We start from the raw sequence: 24,652 nt of genomic DNA, 5'->3' as shown, positions 1-24,652 counted from the left end.
AAACAGGGATGAGTACAACTGGGAGCAAGAGGAAAAATGAAAGGAACTTTAACATAGTATATTAACCGAAGTATGACGGGGTACATTACAAGAATTATGTGATTTACAATGATTTGTTCATTTGAAATAATTACAGTTTTTTATATAAGGGTAGTGGTCAGAAGTGGTGGTTTTCTGTGTATTGGTAGTGCTTGGAAGTTGGTTGTATGTGTTGGAAATTGGTTGTAGGTGAGGTGAGTGATGAGTTTAATCCGAGTCTGGGAAGGCTTTTTGTTTTTTTTTAATATAAATTCTTAACTTTTGTAGCTGCACCTTTTAGTTGTTTTCTAACTATTTTCCTCATTTTATCAAATTCTCCCTTTTCAAAGTTAAATGCTAGAGCAGTAGATTTACTTAATGTCCTACCTCCAGTCATTAAGTCAAATGTAATTGCATTTTGATCACTGTTGTCGAGCGTCCCCAGTACTGTTCCTCTTGCACTAAATCTTATATTCCAGTAAGAATCTATATAAATAAAAATGTTAAATAGTTTGGACAAAATCGCTAATCTCAGAAACCACTGAACTGATTGCTTTCAAATTTGGACACAACCTTCATTTCACATACGGGAAGGTTCTTCTGTACTTACATTACAGATATGTCACACCTGTGACAGGTAAAATAGGTTTAAAATTTTTTTTGAGAAAACAGCGACATCTGCTGGACGTAAGCGCCATCGGTTACACTTTACACTAACACACGCTTCACTAATCTTTTCGCCAGTCCAGGTCCACGTTTCACTTCCATTGTAACACATTCGCGTACTTTTTTCGCCGGAAGATGACTATTTCCTTTACAGATAAAATACACCCACCACCCTCCTCACACCCCCCCACACACATGCCAAATTGATTTACTTCCTCAGCCTCCCAACACACACAAAACCACACTCCTCACACCCCCCATATACATGCCAAATTTATTTACTTCCCAGGCCCTCACAACACACACAAAACCTGACAGAAGTCCGGGAGGCTCCAGCGGGGGGCCAGGACCGGTCCGGGACACATCTCCTGCACTATGGCCATCGGCTGCCAGCAATCAACATGGCGCCGACGGCCCTTTCCTTTACTATGCCACTTGGGGACACCAATGGTGGCAGTAGCCCATGTGACATAGTAAGGGCGAGGGCCCCTCGGCGCCATTTTCAGGACTGGCAGCCAGCAGACCTTTGCCCTTACTATGTCAGAGGACCTACCGCTGCCATTGCTCCACCCCACTGACATAGTAAGGGCAAAGGGCTGTCGGAACCCGTTTCAGTGCTCGCAGCCGACAGACCAACGCCAATACATCGCTCCCAGACCGCTCCTGAATGCCCACTCCACCGACTGACATTTTTATCAGGTCTCGGGGGGTCTGGAGGGTGGGGGGTGGTAATGAATTTATTGCGAACATCTTGGGGAGGGGTCACGAGGGGGGGCAGGTTTCATTCACTCAGCAACTCTGGGGGGGGCAGGGGGGGCTACTGTTTTTCGCAGGGCTGGGGGAGGGGGCAGGAGAGTGTGGGGTGGTTAGTTTGAGAACTTTTCTCATAGGGTTGTTTTTTTGGGGAAGGGGGAGGTTCACACACAAATACATACACTAAACTTGCATGATCTCGGGAACGCACCAAAATAGCCCTCCCCAGACCACAAAACAAATTTGGAAGTGCAAATTTGGTTAGGCACTCCCCTTTTGGCTACATAACGCGCACAGACGCCCAGGGACAGACCACATGTAGCACCAACAATTTTAATTTCCCAGGTCTTGGGAGGGGGCAGGAGGGTGGGGAGTTATTATTTGATTTAAAGGGTTGGGATTGGGGGGGGGGTTCCCACAGAAATAGAAAGACAAAGGTTTTCTGATCTGAAGGGTATGCAGTAGGTGGGGGGAGGTGACAGTGAGGGGAGGGAGAATGAGGGGGGAGGTGAGTGTCAGGGGAGGGAAAATGAGGGGAGAGGTGAGTGTGAGGGGGGAGAGTTGGAGTGGGGACAGGGGAGGGAAGGGGGGGGGGTGAGTGACCAAGGGGGAGGAGGATGAGTGACTGAGGTAAATGAGCAAGGGGAAGGGGGAGGGAGGGTAAAGAACCTGACTCTGCCACTGCAACGCGTGGCTGGGTACCGCTAGTTAGGTCTAAAATGGCTTCCCATCTTGTTGATTCCTGGATCAGCTGCTCCATGAAGCAGTCATTTATTTCATCTAGAAACTTTACCTCCCTAGCATATTCTGATGTGACATTTACCCAGTTAATATTGGGGAAATTGAAATAACTGTTAGAAGAGTATACTTTGGAAATTGAAATATCCCATTATTACTATGCTGCCAAATTTTTTAGGTTCCCTAATTTCTGTTAGTATTTCATTGTCCATTTGTTTTGGCCAGGCATGCAGTAGTATTCTCCTACTGCTATACTCTTCCCATCACACATGGAATTTCCATCCAAAAAGATTCTACAGCGGATTTAGTCTCCTCAGGGTCTTTATCCTGTGCCACCCCCTCCCCCAAGTTAATCTACTGTATCATTGTTATATAATTTGTACCCTGGTATAGCACTGTCCCATTGGTTATCCTCCTTTTACTAGGTCTCTTAGATGCAAATTATGTCTGCCTCTTCATTCAGTGCTATACATTCTAACTCTCCCATCTTACATTTTAGCCATCATGTTCTACTCCCTCTGTAACTTCCTTTTGGAGTACTTTTACCCAGACTGCTTTTACCAGTCCAGAGCGGGCACCATGGATTTTCACTATTGGTATGCCTCCCTGTATTTTTCAATAAGTTACTTTTTCTAGGTCCTAGAGTGTGGCCAGTTTGGGTGGACTGCTCACTTGCCCACTCACTCTCTCTCTCTCTCTGGGATCTCCCCTTAGGGGCACTGTTTCCATTACAAGCAGGGATGTATTATCTTTGCCCAACTTTATATCTACTGGTTTGCCTTTGCTATGAGATCTGCTGCTCTTGGGGTAATATCACCCAATGAGTTTGTTTTGTGCACACCATGACAAGAATGAATCTCACATATAAACCATAGTATGTTGAGCATGATCTCAAGCTCTCAGATTTACTGCTAATGCTTGCCTCAGTACTTGCATTGTACTAAGAGGGCTTCCTTCTGGAGCTCATAAAATAAATATTTATTTAGGCAACATAGCCATTATGCTCGCTCCTTGTTTATTTAGTTTTCTTAGGAAAGGACTCTTGGAGCTCTAAAGATGATGCTTGGGCATGGAAAAGTAGAAAGGGTTAGGGATGTGAATCGGGCTTCGGACGATTGAAAATATCGTTGATATTTTCAAAATCGTCAGAAATTGGGGGCTCCCCCAAAACGATAGGAAAACCCCACGATATTGATCGGGGGCCATCCAGTGCTCCTACCATGTGACAGGGTCCAGCCAATGGCACGGATACCCTGTCACACGGTAAGGGCAAAGGGCCATCAGCGCCATTTTGATTAGTGGCAGCCGACGGCCCGGGAGCGGGAGGACGGCCCGGAGCAATGAGATCACTCCTGGGACCCCCACTGGACCACCAGGAACCTGTAAAAAGTTTTTTGGGGGGTCGGGAGGGTGGGGGAAGCTAAGGGGTTAGTTTTAAAGGGTCGGGGTGGGTTTTTTTGTTTATCGGCTCGGGCGCAGCCGATAAACAAAACCGCGATCGGGCCCGATGCAAAAAAACCCACATGTGAATCGGAACCAGAATCCGAACCGATTCTGGTTCCGATTCACATCTTTAGAAAGGGTGCCTTTGCCTAACCTTGCCATGTCCTTTTAGAAACCTTTTGGTTTTGGAGAAAAAAGTTGTTCCACCCTTTCTTTATCTTTGGTTACCCCTTGTCAAGGTTGTATTTTTTCCAATATGTCTGAGTATCCTAGAGCCTAGGGGCTCAGTGTATGTTATCTGAGAGGAGTGGGGTGTCTCAACTTGAGAACATGGGTGGATTAACATAAATCCATGTGGAGGAATGGATCTGGGATCATTCCTGGGGAGGAAGCAGTGGTGATGATGATTTTCAGCACCCATCTACAGCATCAGGATATTGAAGAGAGGGGTATGGAGGTACCCTTCAGGTATCAGCAAGGGAAGTAAGAAGAATGACTGAACAACTGGACTAAAGGTATGAGAAATGGGACTTTGAATTAATACATCTAAATTAGAATATCATCTCATTCGCCAACTGGTGGGAGGAAGCTTAAAAACTAACCCCATTAATTGGAATGGATTGGAAATAAAAACTATTTGACATAACAGAATACATTAACTGGAAGCTGAAAGTCACAAATTTATTAACAGATATGAAGCTATTAAAGAGATTGTAAATATCAATCCAAACTTAATATTCCATCAAATTTCCATCTTTAGTCTGTAAAAGTTAAGATGGAAACCATCAACTTCTTCCAGAATGATTATTGGTGCTGTAGGAATAAAAACTATGAGACTGGGGGGATCCAGGATGGCGGTTTGAAGGAGAGATGCGGTGGAGGCGCTCAGTTCTGCGCTGTTCTTTTTTTACCTGTTTTGCTCGCGGCTGTTGGTTAATGTGCCGCACACCAAATGCATGGGGAAACTTCGGGAAGTAGCCTCAATTCCTTCCCCAGTGGGCCCGACCCAGCAGAGAATAGAGGGCTTCTTTGCTGCCAACCCCGGATGAGCTCCAGCGATCGGAAGCGCTGTGACTCCGACCGTAGAGCGAATGGCGGTGTCACTTGTTTCATCCATCTCATTGAGTCCTGGAGCACCATAACAGCCTCCCTCCTTTCAGTGATATGACCTTTGGATTAGACTGGCCCGAGGAAGGCCTAGCAACAGGTTTGACTTCCCCGGAGGTTGAGGAGGCGAATCCTTCGGTCATACCTGAGAAACCCGACGTAAGTGGAAATACTAAGAAAACCTTCCACAATATAAATCAACATATTCCGGGGAGAGAGTTAGAATGCCAGGAGTTGGTAATGGCGTCAACTCCACTGGTGAAGGAGGAACCGCCAGTTGACACAGTAATGTGGTAATTCCTGGTGGTATAAACTTAGCAAGCTCTGCTCCTGAAATGATTAGTGTAAAACCTCCTGTTATTACCTTGGTCTCTGTTTGGACAGCAATAATGACTTTGGAGAAGACAATTTTGTCTTTGATTTCTGCAGTTGCTGATATAAATAAACGTTCACAAATGTCAGAACAACAAGCCGTTTTACATGCTTCAGAATTGGAAGAAATGGAGCAGAAAATGTCTCAAGTGCAGAAAACTCAAGCTGGTTTGATTCAGGGTGATTTGGCATAGTCAAGAAAATTAGAGAAAATTGAGAATGAAATAAGGTATTTAAACCTAAGAGTACTGAATTTTCCTCAGATTCAGTATGTTTCCTTATGTAAGCAGTTTAAAAAATATCTCCAAGAGATTCTAAAAATTTCACTTGAAGCTGTGCCACCCCTTGCAAAAATGTATTTTATATCTTTTGATAAAAAAGATGAAATATTGCCTGGAGAACAGGTCCCAGAACCAGATTCTCCAATGGCTAATTTGTCAGCTTTTTGGAATCATCAGGAGAAGAACAAGTTGAAAAACGTGGAGCATTATTAGTTAAATTTATTTTTCCATCAGATAGAGACTTGGTTCTCAAATTGTTTTTGCAAAATAGACAGGCCCTATATTATGGACAAAAATTATGGATTTTCCCAGATATTGTAAAATCTGCGCAGCAAAGGAGGAAGGAATTTTTAGTTCTCTGTCAACAAGCTAAACAAATTAGAGCCCAGATCACTATTCAGTATTCTTGCAAATGCATTATGAGAATGAATAATGCTAACTATATATATTATGAACCTTCAGATCTTAAGTCTTTTCTAGCAGCTAAAGCTTTAATTGGGGTCACCGCAAACTAAGTAGTTATCGCATACAGGAAATAACTGGGACACTCTCCTTATTCTTTAATTATGTTTAGTAAAAGCTCTTTTGAATCTTGACTCCCCCCTATTGCATAGTACCAAGGATATTAAATATTAAATGCTATATTAGTGTAATATGGAATTAATATTACATATTTCTTTATGGATATTGGTCTTTCTTTTTTTGGATATTGTTAATATCCTTATTGACATGTTTGGGGTTTTTTTTGTCAAATTTTGTTACAATTAATAAAGAAATTATTAAAAAAAACAAAAAACTATGAGACCAATATTCAGTAGGACAGCTAATGGATAAGTTATACAATTGTTAGCTGGATAACTTGTCTCATATATTCAGTGGGATAAACGTCCCACTGAATAAACTTGTTTGAACCTATCCAGCTACATAGCCGGTTAGGTTTTAAAGTTAATCTGGCTTTGTGTGGGCGGATAATTTGCTAATTATCTGGATGTCTTAAAAAAAAAACCAAACAACAACACTGATAAATTACCTTGTCTTACCCAGTGCTCCTCAAATACATTATCGGGCTGATTCTTCCACCCTCCCCCACTCCCTTTCCCTGTTTTCACAGTTAACATTTCTATCACACTCCCCTGGACTTTGGCCCCTCCCTTCCCACATTGTCAAACTATTTGTTAGTCCCACTGAACCCATATCCTACCCCCCCCCCCCCTCGGACTCCCCATTCCATCTCCCCCTCCCCCCCGTAACAAAAATTATCCCTGCCTGGAGCGAAGATCTCACTCATCCTGAAAGTCAACTCCCCCCAGTAAAAGGATCCACACCCTGGGGAAGGAGTCAGATAGAAGAGTTAGCCAGGGTCCCTTTTATGGCCCCATCCATGTAGAACAGGTGCACCAGGGTGTGGTTCCACAGGAAAAGGGGGCGGGGCAGAAGAAATGATCCAATAATGTATTTGATGAGCACTGCACGAAACAGGGCAATTTACCGTTAAGGATGGGAGCTGCGGGCCCTTTAGTTTTTTATTTAATTTTTTTTTTAATACTGATACAGCGCAGCTTACCTGGTGCTGGGCCCAGGAACTGGCCTAGGCTGAGGCCGAGGTATCAGGCCCTGGTCTCCGGATTGGGCCCCAGTGTCAGGCCTGGGCTTGGGCCGAGGCAGAGGCCCCAGAATCCAGCTTAGGCCCCAGCATCAGACCTAGGCTGAGGTGTCAAGACCAGGTCTCCAAGCCTTGCCCTATGCAAGGCCGAGGCTGAGGCCTGGGCTTAGGCCTCACCAGCGGATCCCCACCAAACTGGGTAAGTGGGGGTGGGGGGATCCTGGCGCCAGCATTTTTCTGGGCGGGAGGGATTGGGAGTCCCCGGTTTTGTTTTTTTAAATGAAAGAAATGAATTAAATGTTAAACAAAATGACATTCTTGGGGGAAAAAACTCCCCAAAAACAAAAAACAATACAAATTTTTTACCCCTGCACATCCCTAATCTCCTGTGCTAAGCACATTGTCTAAGCCTCTGTTAAAAAATGAAATCTTCTCTCAGCAATTAGAGAAGGGCTAAGATAATACAGACCTGCTGTGTGAAAGTGAGAGGAGACAGAGCTAAAGCTTCAGCCAAGTTCAGAAGTACCTGGCAACCCAGCCTCAAATCCTGAAAGGAGCCCTCTGGGGGGCAAGCCAAGCTGGTGGAGTCAAGCAGTCCAAGTGCATGAAGCTACTGAATATGGACACGCTCTCTCTTAAAATCAGCTGGAAGAGGGGGGTCGGGGCTAGGCTAATAAGATTCCATCCACACCAGCAAGAAGTCATCCAAGTCATTACTTCCAGCTCTGCCCTACAACTAGGCTGCTAGATGAGATCCACTGCATGTAAAAGCATCTCCAGGCCTGCTAATCTAGCCAGAGTTGAATTTGCTGGTTTTTCTCAAGGAACTAGGTGAGTCTTCTGCCCTTTCTCCAGGTACAGAGATCCACAGTCTGTTTCTAGTGACAGAGACAGCGTCGGGTCTTCCAGATTTTCACACGGCTCAAGTGACAAGAATCTAAAAAGTGGTGAGTTTGAGGGGATTCCATTTCTGGATTTTGTCTAAGGGCTAGTAAGTTAGAACTGTTTATGATTTATAAGCAAGTTCCAGTTAAAGTGATGATGTGAGAGAGTGTGCAGGAAACTCCTTCAAACCACCTTAAGGAACCAGTCATAGCTATTTGGCCTGATCTTCCTTAAGGATCAGCCCCACAAGGGATTCTGGATGGAAGGGAGGCTTCCCTCACCATCCTATAAGGAGTCGGGGCCCAGAAGAATTAGAGAGGCCTCAGAGAACAGGACCAAACCAAGTGTACGTGAAAACCCGCTATGTTTGAGTTCTATCAGAACTGCAAGGTGAGCTGCATTATTTTCTGTTTTGCTTTTCACTGTAAATAAAATTGCACATAAGGAAAGAGCCAGTATCTGCATCCTTTGTCCCACTGGCTGTTTCCCAAGCCACCACTGCCCATAGCAGTGGGTTATTCGTGCCTAAGCAGGAAGCACAGGCAGAGGTCCACAGCCGCAGCAGAGGGAAAAAAAAAACCCTGCAAATTTTTTTTTTTCCCCATGGGGCCTCACAGTTCTACTCACCCAGCCTAGGTTACAGCAGGCCAAAGGGGCTAACACCACCTGTACAGTCAGGGTTCAAGCAGAAAATAAGGGCTAGACAGGCCAGCAGGGGTTTTCTTTTTTGTGTTTCTTCTCCTCTCCTTTCTCTGGAGATTTATACAGTATGGAGGCAGCTTAGGAAGCAGGGAAAATGGAGCAAGTTATACAGATCCTCGCTACAGGATAGCAGAAACTGCAGAATGCATTAAAAACACAAATTGACCAGCAGCAGGAGCTGCAAGAACAAGTTATTCAGCAAAACAGAGTGCTAACCCAGGTAACACAGGCTGTACAGACTGCTGTGACCAGGCTACCTCCTTTGTCACCTGTACTACTGACCCCAGGAGAAGACCCTGTTTCCTGAAAAACTTTGAACAAACAACTCGACTGACAGGCTGGCCAGAAGATGAGTAGATTCCCCAGCTAGGTAGTCTACCTAACAGGAGTAGTCAAGATGCCTTCCAAACAGCCAATCCAGAAGGGAGGGCCACATACCAGGAAGTCAAGACGGCCATTCTAGAGAGAGTGGGATTTACCCCAGAAGCCTACAGACTGTGATTTCGGTGGGGGAGTTCTTCAAACTGGGGAAAACCCAAGGAATTTATTCCATAGACTCAAAAATGTCACTTGGAAGTGGATGCACTGGAAGGAAAGACCAAGTTGGAGGTAACCAAAGCAGTTCTGCTAGAACAGTTTCTAGACAGCCTAGAATGGCCTATGTGGCAGTGGGTCTGCTGACACCCAAATCTTAAGCTTGAAAAGGCACTGGAAGTAGAAGAGGCCTGTAACCAAGCCCAGACCATGCCTGAGTTGCCATGGTCCCCAGAGAAGCCACTCGACCTATGTGGTCCTAAAAGCCAGAGGTCCCAACAACCGGTAGTATAGGTTTGGCAGAACTTTCACCTCAACCGCAAACCTCAGCTGAACCATGTTTCAGCTGTGGAGAAAGGGGCCATTTTTCCAGAGACTGTCCCTGCAGGGAAGATGAGCCTATAAACGTTAATTTCATGGCTCCAAATTATTGTAATTTTGTGAATGTATCCAACCAGGAAGTCTCTACATTTGTGATTCCTGTGGCATTAGAAGGCTCTGCAACCCAGACATTAGTGGACTCTGGGATTGTGAAAATGCTCATTCAAAGACTTGGTGAAGTGGATCCAGATCGACTATAGGAAAACCGTGACTCTGGCATGTATTCATGGGGACCAAAGACAGTATCCTACAAGCCAAGTACAGCTGAAGTCCCTGGTCAGCCAGGACCAAATAGAAGTGAGAGTTCTTCCTTGGCTTCCCTATCCTATAACGATAGGATGGGACTGCTGAATTTCAAAATCCTGTGGATCCAGTTCACATTGGGTTCACCTTAGACCAACAAAGAAGAAGTGACATTTCCAGAACTCTTCCCCTTAGAAGATCCAGACCTGTATCATAAAGACTCTAAGACTCCTAAATCCTGGAGGCAATGCTAACAGAAAAATACAGTTATGCAGCTAATTTAGAGGGAATAGAGGAGGAAGGGACGGAGTCAGGGGAAGACAAGCAACCCACCCAAAATGTCATACTTAGCCCCTTGGAGTGGGAAAATGCGGGTGATCTGGGAAGCTTCCGACATGCCCAGAGGTAGATTGAGTCCTTTAAGTGTGCCTGGGAACATATACAGAGGATGGATGGAAAGCTAGTCCCTAAGCGCAGGTTAGAGACCCTATTCCTCCTTATTTAATGAAAGGGCACTTATTTTACCAAGTCACAAAAGGAAGAATGGAAGGGGAATTAACAGAACAACTCCTAGTTCCCAGACCATATTGTCAGAAGGTCATGCAACTAGTGTACAGCCACTTCTAGTGGGTTTACCTAGAGGAGGAAAAGACCTGAGAGAAAATATTAGCACAATTCTATTGACTGGGTCTACATAAACAGGTCCAGTTGCATTGCCAGTTCTGCCATAACTGACAACTCACAAAGTCTGCCAGCATATGGGTGGCACCCCCTCAAACCCATTCCCATCATTGAAACCCCTTTTAAAAGTGTGGGCATGGACCTAGTGGGGCTACTAAAGAGATCTACTCGAGGTAATATACATTTTTTACTATGCCACAAGATATCCAGGGCCAGTATCACTACGGAATATGAAGAACTTGACAGCAGCAACCGCCCTAATGGAGGTGTATTCATGACTTGGGTTGCCCAAGGAGAGTCTGAGGGATTAGAGGACCCCGTTCATGTCCAAGGTAATGAATCAACTCTGCACCTTGCTCGAGGTAAAATATCTGGGGTAGATTTTATAAATCTACGCGCGAACAAAAGTACACCGGATTTTATAAGATACGCGCGCGCAAGGGGGTGCACATTTGTGCAACTTGCGCACGCCAAGCCCTGCATACGCTGCCCATTCCCTCCGAGGCCGCTCTGAAATCGGAGCGGCCTCGGAGGGAATTTTCCTTCCACCCTCCCGCACCTTCCCCTCCCTTCCTCTACCTAACCCACCCCCCTGGCCCTATCTAAACCTTCCCCCTACCTTTGTTGGGAAAGTTACACCTGCCGGAGGCAGGTGTAACACTGCACACGCCAGCGGGCTGCTGGCGCGCCATCACCCGACCCAGGGGCTGGTCCGGAGGCCTCGACCATGCCCCCAGGCCAGCACCACACCCCCGACACGCCCCCCGGAATGCCCCGAAATTCGCACCGCCCACCTGACATGCCCCCGACACGCGTCCCGGGGCTTGCGCGTGCCGCCTAGCCTATGCAAAATAGGCTTGGCGCGCGCAGGGGCGTTTTAAAAGGGTTGCGCGCGTACCCCTTTTAAAATCCGGCCCTCTGTGTACTTCAATTTACTTTAATCAGATGCTCATAACAGACAACCAACTGCTCCTGTGGATAAATAGAAATAAGGAGTCCAATATGAGGATGATTAGATGATTCCTGGCCCTACAGCCCTTCATCTATAAAATATGACATAGGGCAGGAAAGGAAAGCATCAATGCAGATTTCCTGTACAGAGAGGTGATTCTGGTACAGGCAGGCGCTCACCCGAATAAAGGTGAGCTAAGGGGAAGGGTATGTGAAGGAGTGTACAGGAAACTCCCTCAAACCACCTTAAGGGACCGTCCACAGCTATCTGGCCCGGTCCTCCTTAAGGATCAGCCCTGCAAGGAATTCTGGGTGAAGGAGGCTCCCCTCACCATACTATAAGGCGTCAGGGCCCAGAAGGGTTAGAAAGGCCCCGGGAGCAGGCAAGAACAGAGTGTATGCGAAGACCTTCTATGTTTGATGTTTGAGAATTAATAGACCTGCAAGGTAAGCTGCATTATTTTCTGTTTTGCTTTTCACTGTAAATAAAATTGCAGATTAAGAAACAGCCAGAGTATGTCTCCTTTGTCGTGTGCTGCGAAACAGCTGCAGTGTTAGCGCGGCTCCTAATGCGCCCAATAACTACACCTCTTTCATTTGTGTTACGTTGTGTGCTAGAGGCCGGTAAAGGTTTATCGTGGTTCATGATGTTTCTGGACAGCCTGTTTGTGTGTGTGTGTGAGAGAGAGAGAGAGAGAGAGAGAGAGAGAGAGAGAGAGAGACTGACTTGCTATAGTGTCTCCTCCCTAGACAGGTATTTGTATCCCTATGGGAGGCCCACCTAGTAACTCGAGGTGTGGATTAGGTATGAGTGTAGGGGGTTGGGAGCCACTTTCACATTCAACATGAGACGTAGAACAGAACAGTGGTCTCTTGTGAAGATTTGATGGCCTTCGGAGTGAAGAAACTCACTCCAAGATGAGATTTGGGCAATGTTCTCTCCACCTAGCTTGTTGTTGCCCAGGTAGAGTGTCCATCAAGCTAGGTGGAGAGAACATTGCCCAAATCTCATCTTGGAGTGAGTTTCCTCATCAAGCTAGGTGGAGAGAACATTGCCCAAATCTCATCTTGGAGTGAGTTTCCTCACTCCGAAGGCCATCAAATCTTCACAAGAGACCACTGTTCTGTTCGTACGTCTCATGTTGAATGTGAAAGTGGCCCCCAACCCCCTACACTCATACCTAATCCCCACCTCGAGTTACTAGGTGGGCCTCCCATAGGGATACAAATACCTGTCTAGGGAGGAGACACTATAGCAAGTCTCTCTCTCTCTCTCTCTCTCTCCCTCTCCCTCTCCCTCTCCCTCTCTCCCCCCCCCCCCTGCAGCATACTGAAACAGGCTGTCCGGAAACATCATGAACCGCAATATATCCTGGCAATGTAGCCCAAATTGGGTTAATAGCGCAACTTGCGCTAAGAGCGTGTTGCATAGCTGTTATCGTAATATTAGCATAAGGTAACACCCCTTTTTGGTATCCCATGCGATACCATGCGATATTGGAAAATGAGGCCCTAAGTGAGTAAACATGTATTATCTTTTTAAGATCACTCAGTTAGTGTTTGTTATGATACCTAATGCTTTGCAATAAATCTCTATTCTGAGACAAACAAGCATGAGTTCTTGGTAGGGTTCCCAAATTTCAAATGTGAAAATTCCAAACACCTGGGCTCATGGATTATTTCTTATATGTTTTTCCACACAACAACCTTTATTACTTGGCTTATTACTAGAAAACTCTGCACCAAATGATCCCAAATATAAAAAATATCAAATTCCAATAGGAAAATTACAATCACTTAACAATTGTCATCCCACCATTAGGAAAACTTGTCTTTTATTTATTTATTTTTACCTATCATACCCTTTTACCCTCCACTGCCAACCCAGAACTGCTGCAAGGGTATTAGGTGCTCTAGGCAAAACTTACGGTGTTGTGCAACCCCCTCTCCACCCCCCCCCCCCCCACACACACTTAAAAATTATGCAGTTATTGTAACAGATTTTACATGTAAAAGGACATTCAAAGAACAGTCTTCTGAAGTAAAAATATCACTTACAACATGATGTATATTATATTTATATGCACTGCTGTGGTGCCAGCCAGAAAACCCTGCAAGACACTTGGAACCTATATGATATCAGGCCTATTGTAAATTGTATTCGATGTGGGCTTGGCTGCCAGAAAGCCATGAGTAAACTGAATTACAATTACAATATATTAAATCTCTCATTCCCAAACAGCACTAACTGCCATCAGTCAATTAATAACAACCCTACCTAAGAAAAGACAATACTGCAAATATTACACCAGGCCCTAAAACACCAATACACCTTCTATAAGGAAAATAGAACAAGCCAGGCTGCTGTAGATCTCTACATAGAAACTACATGCCAGCAGAATATCTCACCTCAGTCACACATGCAGAACACAGATCCTCACCAAATACAGAATAGAGAGGCTAAAATGTATAAACAGAAACATATAGACAAAAAATGAATGGGAAACTGAAACAAGCCAAACTCTGCATATAATGCAAGAATGGAAAAACAAAAACATCATCATTCCTCACAAAACATCAAACAATAAAACAAAGAAATATAAATCGTAATAGTGAACCATACTAATAATAATTATTATTTGATGAATAGAATAACATCCTATAATTAATACCATGTTAAAATTTTTAAAAATTTACCAAACACCAATAAAATATTTCAAAACAGCAGACACATCAAATAAAGTCCAATAATTAAAACAGAGGGACAAAAAATATCCCTTGTTCACCATACCTGGGAACTTTGGATTTCCAGTCACCCCCCTGAGATTGCCGTGGATTAGTGGGGATGAGTGAAGGAGCATATGTTATCCTCTCTTTCTCTCACATATACACAACTCCTAACACACATATATTCATTCTCTGTCTCACACACAAGCTCTCTCACACTCACTGGCTATCTCACTCACAGACTCTCTCCCTCCCTCCCTGACACTCACACAGGAGCTCTATCAATCATTTGCTCACTCTCTCTCCCTCCCTAACACACATGCTCTTTCTCTCTCTTTGTCTCTCACACATATACAAGCGCTCTCTTTCTCTCTCACATACATACACACACACAAGCTCTCTCACGCACACACACACATATAGAGGCTCTTACTCATTGGCTTTCTCTCTCTCTTTCTGTCTCATACACACACAAGGCTCTCTTACTCTCACTGGTTCTCACCCTCACTAGTCCTTTCTCCACCCTTACACAGACACATACATGATCTCTCATTGGCTTTCTCTCCCTCCTTTACACACATACAGGCTCTCACCCTCACTAGCTTTCTCTCCTTCACATATGTATGCTCTCTCATATTCACTTGTTCTCTCTCCCTCACATGCACAGGCTCTCTTGCATTCACTGGCTCGCTCTCTCATACACACACACACAAAAATAGGCTCTCACCCTCACTGGCTCTCTTTCTCTCTCTCACACAGACTTTCTCACCCTCACTGGCTCTCTCCCTCTCACACACACATATGCAGGCTCTCTTATACTCACTGGGCACTGGTTCTCTCCCCCCCCCCCCTCACACACACGCTGTCTCACATTCTCTGGCTCTCTCTCCCTCACAAACACACACATATGCTTTCTCACCCTCCCTAATTCACAAACACACACAGGCTCTCCCACATTCACTGGCTTTCTCACACTCATTGGCTTACTGTCCCTCACTCATACATACAAGCTGTATCAAAATGACTCATTCACTCCCTCACACACAGGCTCTCACACTCACTGACTCTCTCGCCCTCTCTCACACACACAGGCTCTCTCATGCTCACTAGCTCCTTGCCCATACATGCTCTTTCACACTCATTGGCTCCCCCTCATATACATACACAAGCTCTCTCGCATTTAATGTCTTTCTCTCCCTCACACACAGGCTCTTTCACACTCATTGGCTCTTTCTCCCTCACACATACACACACAGGCTCTCTCAGGCTCCCTGGCTCTCTCATACACACACACACACACACACACACACACACACACGCTCTCTCACACCATACACTCCAGGCCTTTGTTTCAGCAGCCAAAGATGTTGAAGGTCTAGTTAGATTTCTTGCTGTTGCATTGTAAATGGGTGGGGAGATGCTTATGTCCCACACACCCCAGGTCTCTTTATTTTGCGCTCAGACAGAAGGGAAGAGAACCCGATGGCCCTGCCTATCTTCTTTCTGTTGTGCCATGGATGGGAAGGAGTAAATGCTGATAGCCCCTCCTGGCCTCTGTCTGTTGCACATCCTCATTGGTGGGAGTGGGACAGCGCATGATTTCCTTAATGCAGCTCCCTTCTCCTGAAGAATGGAAAGATCATGGCCTTGCAACGCAAGCTGCTTCCTCCCTCCCAGCTGCCAGTGCCTGAATGACGTCATCAGGTGCTGATAGCTGAGGAGGAAGCAGCAGCTACTCGCGCTGCAAGGCCACGATCCTTCTATTATTCAGGAGCAGGAAAGGGTGAGTGAGAGGATCGTGGCAACACTGCGGGGGTGAGCTGCGTTAAGAAAATCATGCGCTGTCCCACTGCCACCAATGAGGCTTTTTTGGTTGCCGGCAGCCCCCCTCCCACCCGTTCTGTCACCTATGATTGGAAAAGCATCAGGGCCCTGCCAGAAGCATCAGTGTGATCGGCAGGCCGTGCTGCTTTTACACTTACTGAGGCTCCTATGGGCGGTTCTGAAAATCTGGACAATTTCTGGATACTTCAGCCCTCCATCTGGCTTCTGTACCCTGCCTTTAAATTCTGTGTCGTCTGAAGAAAATCTGGATAGTTTGCAACTCTAGTTCTTGGGCTGATTGGGTTATATATAAAGGTAAAATAAGTAGGGATGTGAATCGTTTATCTGACGATTGAAAATATCGTCCGATATCGGGTGATCCCCGATAGTGATAGGAAACCCCACGATTAATTTAGTGGGTTTTCTTATCCTTATTGGGGGGGGGGGGGCGGGAAGAAAGGACACAACCTGACCTTTTAAAATGAGTTTGTTAGTATCCCCACACCCTCCGGACCCCCCAAAAATGTTTAAATACCTGGTGGTCCAGCGGGGGTCCCGGGAGCATTCTCCCGCGCTCGGGCTGTCGGCTGCCACTAATCAAAATGGCGCCGATGGCCCTTTGCTCTTACCATGTGACAGGGGCTATCGGTGCCATTGGTCGGCCCCTGTCACATGGTTGGTGCACTGGATGGCCTGCGCCATTTTTAAAGATGGCGCCGGCCATCCATTGCTCCTACCATGTGACAGGGACCGACCAATGGCACGGATACCCTGTCACATGCTAAGGGCAAAGGGCCATTGGCGCCATTTTGTTTACTGGCAGCCGACGGCCCGAGCACGGGAGAATGCTCCCGGGACCCCCACTGGACCACCAGGTATTTAAAAAAATTTTGGGGGGGGGGTCCGGAGGGTGGGGGGATACTAACAAACTCATTTTAAAGAGTCGGCTGTATTTTTTTGTTATCGGTTTGGACGCAGCCGATTAAAAAAAAAAAACAAAACAAAACAAAAAAAACCCGATCGGACTGCAAGATAAAAATTTCACAATGTGAACCGGAATCCGAATCGATACCGGTTCCAATTCACATCTCTAAAAATAAGTGTTAATTTCTGTGCACTGCTAGTTCCCATAGGGAGAGGGAAGAGGGCAGTATGCAGACTGCAGTTTACACTTATAAATTCTTACAGTGCTGTATAAAAGAGACATTAATGTGGAATTGATTGGGATGCTCAATTAATTATTGAACAACACTCAGGGCCCAGAAGATAATCTTCCCCTCGATAGGGAATGTTGGACTTTCAGAATGTATTAACATCAGGAGAGGAGTTTACCAGTTTATGCCTGTTTGAGATGTAGTCTTTGAGGTCCTGTGAAAGGCCACTAACCCAGGGATTACATTGTTTTTCTCTTTCACCTCAGTATATAGTAGTTTTACATGCAGCATTTTATCAGCTGGAATAGGAACGTCCCAGTGTTGCTGTTTCAGGCCTCCCAAACTGTCATGTTATATTTCCAGTTATTTTTATTCTCTGTTCTTGCAGGGCCATGATCCTAGTGCTTTTCTGGTACAATAATGTTATATTGTCTACACAGTTTCCAGTGGATGAGCCGTGCCACCTCATATCTTTCTGTATACAGGTCTTCTGACCTCAGTCATTTTTATCCTGGGACGAGATGTAAAACTATTTTCAATTCTGTTCTACAGAATTTGTACTTGCCTATTTTAAGATTTTATTTACTGATTTATTTTTTACTATGCTGGCTGTGAACCATCTTGTCCATAGTCCACTGTTTTGTGCTGCAGTCATCTATTTCATCTTTAAGTCTAATTCTCCTCTCCTTAATCATTCCTGTCAGATCTTAATCTACTCATGTATATAGAAATAATGATCTGTATTTCCCTTTATATTTGTGCTTTAGTCAATTGTTGTTCCTTGTTTGTTGGTCCATTTCTTTAAAGAGTTTTTTTTTTCGGTTTGTTTTCCAAATTCTGTGGTCTTCCCCCATGTGTGCTGATTAAGTTCTCACTCATTCCTTGTTGGAACAAGTGTCCAGGTTTAAGGATGGAGACTGATTATGGCAGTTCAATTTCATGCTTCAACACTTTTTGAGTATTTAGATCTGATGATGCTCTTAGGTATGCCTGCAACTCTTGGAATGTACAATCGCAGCATTTACTGATTCCTGTAGATTTGGTGGGCAAGGCATGCAAGAGTTTTCTTGTTCTTATATCCAACGGTTTGAGTTCTTTTTCAATCCAGGCTACAATTCCAAAACTGGAGGGGAGTGCGGGGAGAGGAAATTGATTGATAGCTTGTATCTTATTCCATGCTGTTAAATCACTTTTAAAAATCCATTTAAATCTGCTACCATATTCTTTGCTGATCTTTTCTCTCAATAACTAGTGCTGGATTGTTGCACCTTCTTCTACGTTTAGATATTTATCTACATCTACAGTTTAAATTCTTTTATGTTAGTCTTCAATCACAAAAATGTTTTCTGTTTTGCCTAATTTTCCTTCATGGGAGGTCACTTGTCCAGACTGAATGTCATCCTGATCTCATCTGAGATCTTCACTACTAGAGTTTTTCCACTAAATGATGATCATAGGAGCTATAAATGTCAAATCATCAACAAATAGATCAATGTAATGTCGATGCACGTAGAAAGAGCGCTCATGATTGAGCGCCAATCCACCTCTCCCGGGTGCCCGATTTAAAATGTAAATGGGCTGTGTGTCCCTAGCACCCCCTTGGCATCTCGCGCCCAGGAGATGAAGCTGTCAGTGCAGGTTAGGAAAAGGGATGCTCAAGTTTTATTTTTCCCCCCCGTTCTCCTAAAGTTGATTTTTTTTTTCCCCCATTCTTCTAAAGTTAAGAGAAAAGCAGTATTTTCTGCTTTTCTGGTAACTTTAGGGGCTCCTCAAGAATTAACACCTGCTCTGGGGCAGGCGTTAATTTTTGAGAGTAAAAATGTGCCCTTTGGGTTTGGACATGCTTTTTGGACAAACTAATCCCCTTATTGCATGAGGGGTTTTGGATGCACGGCGAAGCCCGTGTAAAGCCATGCACTCAGCTGAGTGCACTATATTGCATCGGCCTAAGTGCAATGTTATCTATGGATCACTAGTGTCTCTAGGATTAAAGCTAATTCCAGAGCTCAAGAAGTAATAAGAGTACTCAGTGGATTCAGCATCAGACAAAACAAAAGTGGTGACCAGGATCTTTCTGAAGCAATCTTCGCTAGATCTTGATGTTAAGAATTACAAATTATTCATCTTCATAAATCAGGTGGGGTATAGTCTACCACATTTTTATGGTAAACCTAATGTGCTCGATCATTCCAAGGTTCACTCTACATTCTGGCCGTTAGATGCTGTTAGTGTTGTTTCTGCTATACTGCCTATATACCTCATTACAGCAACAGAAGAAAAATGCCATACGATGGTTATCTCCAGGTGTCTGCTATTTATTTGGCTTTAGAATTTTGCAGAATAGAGGCCTATGAGAAAAGTGGCAGAAAGCAATCCCACAGCATCAGATTCCCGAACAGCAGGAGTGCAAAAGGACTTTCAAATGCAAAAAGAAACATTGTTTTGACCTACCCATAACAGAGACCTTCCATGTACAAGGCTTCATGTGAGGTAGGGTCGACAGAATGTACATGTTAAACTATCTTCCCTCTGACCCTCTCAGTGAAAGTGAATAGGTATTGTTAACCAGGAGGAAAGTTTATTATCATAACTAAAGGATGGAGAATTCCTTGTCTCCAAGTTCCCATGCAATCTGCGTCTTTATTCAAGACACCGGTAGGGGGGTCTCATTCAGCAAGTCCAGTTATATATAAAAATAAACCCAGTAACCAAACAATTTCACTGGCTGACTGCAAACTTTTTTTTTTATTATTTCCAATTAGACAATTTGTCCTCCCCCATCCTCTTTCCTTGCTGCCCCTTTCTTTACTCAGCAGTGTTGCTTTTCAGACCTCCCAAACTGTTAAGTTCCCTGTCCAGTTATTCTTATCAATTATTTGTGCTAGGTCCTTGAACTGCACCCCCTCCCTCATAGAAGTCAGCTGATATGCTCATAATATTGAAGACCCTTTAGGTGAACAGCTGTGCTTGCTGCAAAAAAATAAATCATCTTTTTAACAGTTGTAATTTACTAAAACTGTTATGAGTCAGAAATGTAGGTTTAGTATCTAGAGAAGTTGTTCTTTTGTCAATTTGGCTGGTTTTTTGTTTTTTTTTGGGTTTTTTTTTTACTTTGACTTAAACTGAGAATTGATTTTAGCAGTTGTTTATTCATCTGGGTTAATGGTGTACTATTTCTCCATATATTTTCTTTGGGGCATTGATAAACATTTCATTACTTTTGCCTACAATATACTGAACTTTGCAGACATTGATTAGGGATAGGATTCATTTTGAAAATTGAGCCGTAGTCAGCGTATGTTCCTCTGCTTACAGATTCCCAAATGTGTTACCTCTATACCAACCACCACAATGCATGCAAAGACACAAATGGATTGCAGCTCATGGTGCGCATGCCCTCTGATGATCTGTACACAGAAATTCCCTGCAATCATCTATGATGAATAGGCAGATGACGTTTTATCTACTGCCAACACGCCTGTGTAAAGTATTTCAAATACCTCCTTATTGGATTTGATTTTCTTACTTTCTTGCTTACTGAGTGCTGAATCAATAAATTTTGCAGCTGGATAAAAGAATTCACTGAGGTTAAAGCTGGGCAGATCTTCAGCTTCTACGCCATAGTACTCGATCGCCATGTCACTGTAATACTCTGCACCGGTGCCTACATTCCAGCGCCCATGAGCAGCATTGAGTATGTGGGTGAAACCCAATTTTTCTAGGTTGTAACGGTCCAGTGCAGTTTTTCTGAAAAGAAATAACATAAGAACTAGCATGAGAAGTTTTAAAAAGACACAAGGTCAAATTGTAGTAAGTCTAAAATATCTTTCATATTTAGAAAATGTTAAGGGCCCCAGAGTCTGGGAAACCCACCTAGGGGGAGCAGCATGGGACTGCAAGGCAGGACTTGAGACAAGACAAGAGCTGGTCTTCTGCCTAGCCAGCCCTCTCCTCCGCAGGCTGAACCCTTGGGTTCTGGGGGCCAATAGGTCTCTGTGGCGGCAGTACATCATAGTGGTGAGTTCACACAGGCAAGACTTGGACAAGGCAGGCTAAGCTGGGCAGGCTAGACAAGGCAGACAAAGTGGGCCAGACTTGGCTGGCAGGACAAGGCAAGGCTGGATACTAAGCAGGACCTGGAACTAGACAAGTCAAGGGTGAGACAAGGCAAGGAGAGGACTCTGGTACAGGCAGGAATGGACAGGATAATGGAACAGACAAGGCAAGACTGACAAGGCAAATAAGGGAAACACTGAACAAAGAACACAAAAGCCCGAAGGCAGCAAGACTTAGAACAGGCTGAATAGGCAGGATACAAGAGAGAATAGGCCAAAGGCCCCAAGGTGCAGGATACAAGAGAGAATAGGCCAAAGGCCCCAAGGTGCAGGATACAAGAGAGAATAGGCCAAAGGCCCCAAGGTGCAGGATACAAGAGAGAATAGGCCAAAGGCCCCAAGGTGCAGGATACAAGAGAGAATAGGCCAAAGGCCCCAAGGTGCAGGATACAAGAGAGAATAGGCCAAAGGCCCCAAGGTGCAGGATACAAGAGAGAATAGGCCAAAGGCCCCAAGGTACAGGATACAAGAGAGAATAGGCCAAAGGCCCCCAAGGTGCAGGATACAAGAGAGAATAGGCCAAAGGCCCCAAGGTAGAGGATACAAGAGAGAATAGGCAAAGGCCCCAAGGTGCAGGATACAAGAGAGAATAGGCGAAACACCCCAAGACAGGAAGCAAGGCAGGATAGGCCTGAGGGCCACAAGACAAGAACAAGGGTCAGGTCACGAAACCAGACGTGACATCATGAGAAGACAAAGGAGCTTCTGGCAAGGCAGGGTGACATAGGTCTGGGACTTGGTGATGAGGCATATTGAGGGTCTCTGCTGGTTGGGAAGCATCATGAAGGTAGATTAAGGCTGTGTAGCAGACGGACTTCTAACTGAACCCCCCATTTTAAGACCCCCTCCTCCTGGGTCCCAATTTTCCTGAGGGCTATAGCCAGGTAAACAAGGCAAGGCTTGAACACGGCTAGAAGGCTGGACCTTTGGAATAGTATCAGGAGAGTCGCCCTCTTCTGGGCATATCATGACAAGAATATTGCTCCTTTCTGGGCGTACAGGCTGTGGAAGCGTGTCCCCTCTGAGCAGACAGGCTGTGGATGAACACCCCTTTCTGGGCAATCAGGTTGCATCGGCAGGAATACTGCTGACATGGAGTGTCCTACAGGCAGAACCATTAACACAGGATGACTGGAGTGTAAGACCTCTGGCTCAGGATCCTTGAGAAACTGGACCAATGGCATAGGGTGTGTGGAGAGTGGAACCACTAGCATGGTAGACCCGGGGCTAACATGGAGTGGCACAGCTGGACAGGAGTCCCTTGAGGTTGGTAGAGGGCTAGACAAGGTAGGTTCCCACTGGGACAAGGCTATGGCTGCAGGTTCTTCCTGGAAAGTTGCAGCTGGAAAAGAATGCACTTGTTGGAACAGGCCCATTACACTGGACTGTACCTCCCAGATATCATCATCTGGACTGGAGTCCTCTAGATGCTGAGGTGGAACTGTGGCTGCAGGATCAAGCTTCTCTTGAAGCAAAGGTTTTAACAAGGTTTTCACTTCACTTATTGGCTGACAAGAAATGCTGACAAGTAGGCAAAACAACAGGCTGGCACAGACTCTGTGGATTAAGCAGAGAATTAGTCTCTGAACTGAATTCTGAAACGGCAGGCAGAAAAGTTTTTCAAGTTTCTTTCTTAGCTGCAAGCGTTGAGCTCGTTAACGGGTTGCTGTTCCCATATGTGGTTTTCAGGTTTCTAGAGGCAGGATTAATTAGCTGTGCTTGACTCTCGACTTCCACCGATGGGGACAGAACCACTAGCATGGTAGACCAGGGCTTGTCCTGGAGTGGCACACTTTCACTTGCCTCAGGGTTTTAAGTTGGAATCACAAGAAGATTTTACTTTTCCAGGTAAGGATTTTAATTTCTTTGAACATGCTGTTGCGGTCTCGGTCGCCACGGTGGCGCCCGAGACCTTACCTTCTTCCCGGGTCCCGGGGAGCTGCCGCGTTCCGCGGGCTCAGGACCCCGGCCGCCGCTTCCTCCAGCCGTTCCGATCCTCCGCGGGCCTGCAGGGCCTTCGGGCGCCATGCGCCGGCTCCCACGCTGCCGCTGGCGTGCTCTCACGGCCAGCCCCACCCCCAGGCGCGCGCGCGGCTGACCTCCGGTTTTAAAGGGACCAGCGCGGGAAAACCCGGCTCCTCCCTTCTCTGACGTCAGACGCTGCAGGGCTATTTAAGCCCTGCAGTCCCTTCTCTTCTTTGCCTTGCAACGAGGTTCACTACTTCCGGTAGTTCTAAGTTGCGTTCCTGGATTGCCTGTTACCTGCCTGACTCCGCTTTGCCTGACTCCGCTTGCCTGCTACCTGCCTTGACCACGGATTGCCTGACTCCGCTTGCCTGTTACCTGCCTTGACCACGGATTGCCTGACTCCGCCTGCCTGCTACCTGCCTTGACCACGGTTTGCCTGACTCCGCTTGCCTGTTACCTGCCTTGACTCCGGTTCGTAGTTTTGACCCTGCTTATCTTCAGCCTGCCCTGACCTCGGTTCGTGACCCCGACTTCTGCTCGCTCGCTGCCTGCCCAGACTCCAGTCCGGATTCCACTCCTGGGTTTCTTTGTTCTCGCCTAAGTCCCAGCGGTCCGGGTCCCTACGGGCTCCTCCTGGGGGGACCTCGGGCTTCCAGGGCGAAGTCTCCTAAGTCCTAGCAACCCGGGCTCCCACAGCTCCTCTGGAGGAGTCTCGGGTTTCCAGGTGAAGATCCTATTGCCCAGTGGGAGTTCTGCCTACCGACTGTTCCCTCGGGCCGGTCGGCCCAAGGATCCACATCCGGATTTTCTCCAGCACAACAGTTTGCAAGGCCATGGATCCGGCAGACCTCGCCGGGCTACAGGCCATTCCGGGTTTGGCCCAGCGGTTGGTTCAGCAACAGCAAGTCCTGGATTCCTTGGCTGCTACAGTAGAGCGGCTGGCATCTCGCATGGATACCGAGCCGCCCGCGCCCGTTCCAGTACCGGCACCTGTTCCTGCACCACTGGTAACCCTCCAGTCCCCTACGCAGCTCCCAGCGCCCTCTCGCTATGCCGGGGATGCCAAGGCATGTCGAGGGTTCTTAAATCAATGTTATGTGCGCTTTGCACTACTGCCTAACCAGTTTCCTACTGATGGCACCAAGGTGGCGTACATTTTTGCCCTTCTGGACGGACGGGCCCTGAATTGGGCTTCCCCCATGTGGGAGAATAATGATCCTGCACTGGGGGACTTGAATCGCTTTGTGGAAGAGTTCAAAGCGGCCTTTGATGAGCCAGCACGACAGGCTTCCGCTACTTCAGAGTTACTTCAGCTCCGGCAAGGGTCACGGACCTTGGCAGACTACGCATTGGATTTTCGCACCCTCGCCCACGAGGTAGGCTGGCAGGATGAGGCTCTCCGGGGCGTGTTCCTGGAGGGCTTAGCCGGTCGTATTAAGGACGAGCTAGCGGCTCGGGACCTGCCGGAGACCCTGAGTTCCCTGATTGACTTAGCAGGTCGAATTG

General features: G+C 46.0%; 1 protein-coding gene across 2 annotated transcripts in view; it reads right to left on the bottom strand.

Moving 5' to 3' along the window:
• The window catches only part of LOC115095598 (dual specificity phosphatase DUPD1-like), a 98,935-nt gene that overhangs the window by 9,992 nt on the left and 64,291 nt on the right, over positions 1-24,652 (bottom strand). For both annotated transcript variants that reach the window (XM_029609546.1, XM_029609547.1), the window contains exon 3: positions 20,590-20,810. In XM_029609546.1, the coding sequence (XP_029465406.1) occupies positions 20,590-20,810 (221 nt within the window). The remainder of the gene's footprint in view (positions 1-20,589; positions 20,811-24,652) is intronic.

This window comes from Rhinatrema bivittatum, chromosome 7, assembly GCF_901001135.1.
Source record: "Rhinatrema bivittatum chromosome 7, aRhiBiv1.1, whole genome shotgun sequence".
Taxonomy (NCBI): domain Eukaryota; kingdom Metazoa; phylum Chordata; class Amphibia; order Gymnophiona; family Rhinatrematidae; genus Rhinatrema; species Rhinatrema bivittatum.
Note: the sequence above shows the minus strand (reverse complement) of the source record. Positions and strands in the feature narration are given on the sequence as shown.